The sequence below is a fragment of the Sinocyclocheilus anshuiensis genome, unplaced genomic scaffold, assembly GCF_001515605.1.
Source record: "Sinocyclocheilus anshuiensis isolate Anshui unplaced genomic scaffold, SAMN03320099.WGS_v1.1 scaffold1266, whole genome shotgun sequence".
Taxonomy (NCBI): domain Eukaryota; kingdom Metazoa; phylum Chordata; class Actinopteri; order Cypriniformes; family Cyprinidae; genus Sinocyclocheilus; species Sinocyclocheilus anshuiensis.
In genome coordinates, this window is record NW_015554164.1 from 219,572 (window position 1) to 226,795 (window position 7,224).

General features: G+C 41.5%; 1 protein-coding gene across 1 annotated transcript in view; it reads left to right on the top strand.

Annotated features, from left to right (window-relative positions):
* The window catches only part of LOC107670917 (netrin receptor DCC-like), a gene marked incomplete at its 3' end in the record, with an annotated part of 205,240 nt that overhangs the window by 103,311 nt on the left and 94,705 nt on the right, over positions 1-7,224 (top strand). Inside the window, exons 4-5 of the mRNA XM_016463737.1 lie at positions 128-278; positions 521-657. Coding sequence (XP_016319223.1) covers positions 128-278; positions 521-657 — 288 coding nt within the window. The remainder of the gene's footprint in view (positions 1-127; positions 279-520; positions 658-7,224) is intronic.

Consider the following 7,224-nt stretch of genomic DNA (forward strand, 5'->3'; position numbering starts at 1 on the left):
GTGTGTGTGAGTGTGAGTGTGTGTGTGTGTGTGTGTGCAGGATTGCTCATTATACATGCACACACACGCGCCTCAGGAGACGCTGCTGACCTGTGTCTGTGTGTGTGTGTGTGTGTTTCCCGAGCAGAGCCCGGAGTAGCGCGAGCGCTGACGTTCCTCCAGAGGCCTCAGAAGGTCACGGCTCTACAGGGCAGAGATGCGGTTCTAGAATGTTCCGCCTCCGGCTATCCCACCCCATCCTTCTACTGGATGAGAGGAGACGAGCTGATCCAGAGCAGGTGAGGAGAAACACTCCGCTGACACAGCATCATAAACGGCTGCTAAATTCAGTTATATCTTCACTGCCTTTTAGCACTCTGGGGTCGGTAGGACTTTTTAATGTTTTAAAAGTCAGAAAAGTCTCATCTGCTCATCAAGGCTGCATTTATTTGATGGAAAATAAATTAAAAGAAGCGACTCTCTTCAGCTGTGGTTTTCTCTTCTTCGTCTGATGGTGTTTCTGTGTCTGCTTCTCTGTCAGATCAAAGAAATACTCTCTCCTGAGCGCCAGCAACCTTCTGATCAGCAGCGTCACAGACGATGACTCGGGAACGTACAGCTGCGTCGCTCACAACAAACAGCAGAACATCTCCGCGTCCTGCCAGCTCTCCGTGCTCGGTGAGTTTATTCCTCAGCTCGTCACAAAACACTGACTCATTACATTCTGGCTTCATTCACTCACCTCACTGAAAATCTTACAAATCTCACTCACACTTCATCATTAGATGCTCACGTATTTAACAAGTTTATGATCGTGATGCAACTGAAAGAGATTGTGACATCTGACTGAGATGAGAGGTTTGGAATAATTTTGATTTTTTTTTATGTTTTCTGCTCCGCAAGACTGCACTTATTTAATCAAGAATACTGTAAAAATAGCTAAATATTATTACAATCTAAAACAGCTGTTTTCTATGTGAATATCTGTTAAACTGTAATGTATTTCTGTGATGCGCAGCTGTATTTTCAGCATCATTACTCCAGTCTTCAGTGTCACGTGATCTTCAGAAATCATTCTAATATGCTGATTTGCTGCTCAAGAAACATTTCTGATTATTATTAGCACTAAAGAACAGTTTGTATACACTATCATTCAAGATTCTGGAATAAGTAAGATTAAAAAAAATACTTTTATTCATTAAGGACGCATTAAATTGATCTAAAGTGACAGTAAAGACATTTATAATGTGACAAAAAAAATTATATTTCAAATTAATGTTGCTCTTCTTAACTTTCTATTCAACTCTGAATCCTGAAAAATAAAAAGCATCACGGTTTCCACAAAAATATTAAGCAGCACAACTGTTTTCAACATTGATGATAATCAGAAATGTTTCTTGAGCAGCTTGAGCCGTGATCGTCTCTTTAGTTCCAGTCCGTGTGGATGAACACGTTAATATTCATGTGTTGTTCTGTTGAGTTTGTGTGGGATTAAAGAGTTTTTGAGGAAACTTTCTCGGGTTTGTTTCATCTTCCTTTGTGAAGTTCTCTGTTTGATCATTAGCTCTTTGAAATGAGGTTTTGTTCTTGTTTTTATTTTGCCATCCATGTAAATCCTCTTTGTTCATAATCAGCACTGATTACGTGAGATTTTCACAGCTTTGTAGATGTTTAGTTCGTTTTATAAAGCAGATGGTTTGTATTCTGTGTTCTGATTTGATGCTGGCAAACACCTGTGATACATTATTCATCAGTTAGTTCTGTTCCTCAGATCTGATTGGCTGTTCGTAGATCAGCTCAGGTTTCAGTGTTTCTGTTCAGCTTCGTATTGATAGATTGATTCAGATTTATTGATTGATTGGATGATTGACACAAAACCTAAAGCTTCAGCTTGTTTTGGAGAAGAAATGTATGAACTGACTGGCCAATTTTGATCTGAAATATACGTTAGTAAGCTTATAGTAGCTTGTGTGCTAGTTAGTTACCAGCCCTTTAAACCCCTAACCAGACCAACTAAACCAGATTAGCACTGACATTATTTTTTAATTTCAGTTTTAGTTTCAGTAATTACAGTACTTCAGCTTAAATTTATTTTCAGTTAGTTGCCAAGTTCGTGTAATATTTTATTTTATTTCAGCTTTATTTCAATTAACAGTTGCCATTTTTAATCATTTTAGTTTTAGTTAACAATATCAGCACGAACTGTCACAGAGGAGACTAACTCTAAACAGAACTTAAAAGTTATTAAAACAACCAGCAATTAAAATAGTTTTATAATTTTTATGTAACCCATTAAATTCATATAAAATTAAATCCTCTTTTTGTAAGTCGTTTGGATAAAAAGCATCTGCTAAATGCATAAATGTAAAACGTAAATTTGTTGTGTTTTGTTCATAGTATTTCGAATAACACATTTTATTTAGTTGTCATACATTTTAGTATTCAATGATTTTTACCCATCACAAAAAAATTTGATTTTATTTTTTGCAACCTTATGCTTGAATTAAATTATAATTTAATTAAATTTTAAAATGAAAAAAATATATAAAATGAAATATTTTAATTAAATATTTATTTAATATTATTAGATTAAACATTTATATATATATATATATGTGTGTGTGTGTGTGTGTGTGTGTGTGTGTGTGTATATTTTTCATTTTGTATTTTTTAATAAAAACAATAGGTTAATAATCAATAAGAAATGTATTAAAAAAACATTTTTGAACCTATGTCTCCATTTCTCAAAACACAAGATCTGTTAGTTTTGAATGAAGTGTGTAATGCAGAGAACTATGTTTAGAGTTTTGCAAAAAGTTTGTTTTAGAAAAGCAAACTGAGTTTAAAGCACGTAATGTGCTTGTAGTTTTGCAGACTTGGTCTAAAGATTCGGTATACGAGTGAATTGTTTCACTGAATGTTTTAATATTCACTGATTTTTCCCCCATTACAAAAAGTAAAAATAATAATAATAAATCATGTTGTGATGTAACTTTGCAGCCTTTATATAGTTGTAATATTTAAAACAAAAAAAACAAAACAAAAAGAAAAGAAAATGCTTCATGTAGTACAGTATGTAGTCTGTCCCTGTGTTTCGTCTGGGATTCATGCCCGCTGCGCTTTCTGTGTGTTTTCTGTCTGAAGTGTGTTTTTGTGGCGTTGAGACTCCAGAGGATCCTGTGGAAGCAGGTGGTGATGTTCTAGTGAGGGACGCTCAGAGCTGAAGGATTCACGCATGCAGTATTCATGAGGCCTCCACAAACCCCATCATCACGCTCTGTTCAGACGCTCTGGATGGACACTAGTTAGTGCCCTCGAGCGGAGAGCTTTCTGGGTGGCTGAGAGAACAGATGGAGTGTAGGAAACAGAAACATACAGCAATTATTTCACACGACACCTGCGAATCCTTTAATTAAACCTAAGTTTTGTGGTCAAAAACTTCCCAGCACTTTTAATTGGTTCCTCGACGTTATAGCAAGTGGAATATTCAGTGCGTGTGTTTTGGTATTTTAGCTCTCCAGACGTCTGTTCTCCTGAGAAGATGTTCAGTGAGACGCTGAATAAAAATATCAGCGTTTATTGAGAGTAATGATGCGTTAACGGCACATTTCGTTAGACGTCCTCTCTTTACGTCTGTTTTCTCATCCGGACGAATGTTACGCAATCAGATGCATCGAACGCTCAGGCCAAACACAGCGCACATTTATCAGGAATCTTTAAATCTGGTGTCTGATTAAAATGCATGAGTGTGACAAGTGCTGGCTGGCGGAGATCATTTTTTAATCATGAGTTTGTTGCTGCTTTTGCACAGATATGCACAGGTTTGCATGGATAGACAGCTGAGAGAGGATGGAAAATGAGGATTTCTGATTGCACAGCTTTCATTTGGCGAGCATTTATTGTTTTCAGCGTCTGTGATCATGTGAAACAAACCTGAAGCCTTCAACGCTGAAACTTTACAAACAGCATCAATTCTGCATCTGTTGCCTCTTAAAGGTACAGTTTATCATTTACTTGCGCGCGTCATGTTTTTTTAAACCTGTATGACTTTCTTTCTTCTGTGAATGTGAGACTCCTCCTGCAATGACTCTCCAAGCCACTAGGAAACGCTGTCTGCTCCCTCATGCAATGACTCTCCCAGCCATTGGTGGGCACCCCCTGCACTTTACTGTGAGAACTCTCTGAGCCACTAGGCGGCACCACCTGCTGTGAACTCTTTAGTTAAGACTGCTCATCATGTTAATTTGTTCTACCTGTATTTTGTCCTATTTAAGTTTGGCAGTTTCATTGAGCTGTGTTCAGTCTTGAGCCTACCCAGTACGGATAACCTGAGTTCTAGAACAGTTAAGTGATGTTTTCCTGTTGCCATTTGGCCTACATTATTTTGTTTTGTAAAGCTATAACTGATCTTTTGTTTGTATTTGAATACTGAGATCAAGTAAAGACTGCCTGCTTTTGAGTTATCTGAGCCTCCGAGTTTACCTTTCCTTCTGCACATGGGTCTACTAAAAAACTGTCTTCCCCAGTAGACCAGAGGTAGAGAACTAGCTTTCACTGACTGGGAGACCTGGGTTCAAGACCCACCTCAGACACCTTATGTCAGTCCATTGTGACAGCACCCTGGCACTTGTCCACCTCGAGGGAGACTATTCTCTCTGTCTGCCCCAGAAAGAGCCTCTATGGAGGAATATATCAACAAGTCTGTTGACAGGATTCATCCACCCTTCAACCTCACCGGCAGGAGCTGGGTTTTTCTTTGTGGGGAAAAATGATGGCAATCTCCGACCATGTATTGACTACCAGGGTCTAAATGGTATCACTGTAAAAAATCGTTACCCGCTGCCATTGATGACTTCAGCCTTTGAACTCCTACAAGGTGCAACTATATTCACCAAACTGGATCTTAGGAATGCCTACCACCTGGTTAGGATCCATGCTGGGGATGAGTGGAAGACTGCATTCAACACCCCAACTGGCCAATATGAGTATCAGGTAATGCCCTTTGGGCTAGTCAATGCCCCAGCCGTCTTCCAGGCATTCATTAATGATGTTCTACGAGAGATGCTTAACAGTTTGTATCTGTTGATCTTGATGGCATCTTAATCTTCTCCCGTTGTTACCAAGATTATGTCCAGCATGTCCGCCAGGTTTTATCTCAACTGTTAAGGAACAACCTCTTTGTGAAGCTGGAGAAAAGTGAGTTTCATGTACCAACTGTCTCCTTCCTTAAGTTCATTGTCTCGAACGGCAGCATTCAGATAGATCCTGGCAAAACCCATGCAGTTCTGAACTGGCCTCAGCCTTGCTCTGTCAAACAGGTACAGCGCTTTCTTGATTTTGCACATTTTTATAGGAGATTTATAAGAAATTTCAGCTCTATTGCAGAACCCCTTACAGTCCTTACCAAAAAGACCTAATGGCCATTCCAATGGACAGAAAGGGCTAATCAAGAATTTGAGCCGCTCAAGCGCCGATTCACCACCACTGCACCCATCCTGACCCTCCTCGATCCAGAGTTGCCTTTTGTAGTAGAAGTGGATGCGTCAGATTTTGGAGTGGGAGCTGTATTGTCTCAAAAGGCCAAGAGGGACAATAAGTTTCGTCCTTGTGCTTTTTTTTCACGTCGACTCACCCAAGCAGAAAAGAACTATGATATTGGTAACCGGGAGTTGCTGGCGGTGAAGCTGGCACTGCAGGAATGGAGACACTGGCTAGAAGGGGCCAAACACCCATTTGTAATTTGGACAGACCACAGGAACCTCACATACATCTGGGAGGCTAAAAGGCTGAATCCACGCCAGGCCCAATGGGCTCTCTTTTTTAACCGCTTTGAGTTCATTCTCTCTTATCGATCAGGCTCTAAGAACTCAAAGCCTGATGCCCTTTTCAAGACAGTTTGACATGCCAGATGTGGAGGACAGACCTGAGCCCATCATTCCCAGCTCCAATGTGGTGGCAGGGGTTCAGTGGGGAATAGAAATGGTAATAATGAAGGCTCAACGACAACAGCCCGACCCAGGTAATGGCCCCCCAGGCCGCCTTTTTGTTCCTAATGTTGTACGATCTGATGTGTTGCAGTGGGGACATGCATCTCTTCTTTCGGGTCACCATGGAGTTACAAGAACTTTGAAGCGTATCCAGACACGGTTTTGGTGGCCCAGTATGCAGGCAGATGTCCGAGAATTTGTGTCGGCTGTTTTGTATGCGCGCAAAATAAAGAACCTAAAGCCCACCCTCAAGGTCTGCTTCATCATTTACCCATCCCAAGACGTCCATGGTCACATCTCTTTGGACTTTGTTACTGGACTTCCTAAATCACAAGGTAACACAGTCATCTTGGTGGTGGTAGACAGATTCTCAAAAGCATGTCATCTGATACCTCTGCCTAAGATCCCCACAGCTTGTCAGACAGCAGACCTCATGATGCAGCATGTCAGGATCCACGGGTTTCCTCAGGACATGGTCTCTGATCGGGGGTTGCAATTCACTTCTCGGTTTTGGAAGGCATTTGGCCGTCTGATTGGAGCATCCATCAGCCTGTCTTCTGGGTTCCACCCTCAGTCTAATGGTCAGACAGAACGGGTCAACCAGGAGACTGAGAAGATGTTTAGGTGCATGGTGTCCAATAATCAAAGCACCTGGAGCTCCCGTCTGATCTGGGCTGAATTTGCTCATAACACCCTACACCATTCATCCTTGGGCATGACTCCATTTGAATGTCAATTTGGGTTTCCCCCATCTTTGTTTTCTGAGCAGGAACTGGAGGTCCCGGTACCATCTGCAACCCAATTAGTCAAGAGGTGCCGTCAGGCCTGGCGGAAAGCTTGTACAACCTTAGTGGGAGCATCACAACGGCAGCGGAAACAGGCCAACCAGCGCTGTAGAATCGGGCCATCACTACGTCAAGGACAGATGGTGTGGTTGTCAACTAAGGATCTTCCACTTCATCTAGAGTCTCGGAAACTGGCACCCCGATTCATTGGACCTTTTAAGATCCTTAGGAAGATCAATCCTGTGTCCTACCGGCGACTCCTACCCAGGTCTATGCGCATCCACCCCACTTTTCACATTTCACGTTTGAAGCCTGTTGTCTGCTCTCCTCTGTCCACAGCCAAGAAGCTCCCCCCCCATTACCCCAAATCATTGGTGGGCAGCCAGTGTACACTGTCCGTCGACTGCTGGATTCACGTCTAGTCCGTGGAAGGGTCCAATACCTAGTGGACTGGGAGGGTTATAGCCCAGAAG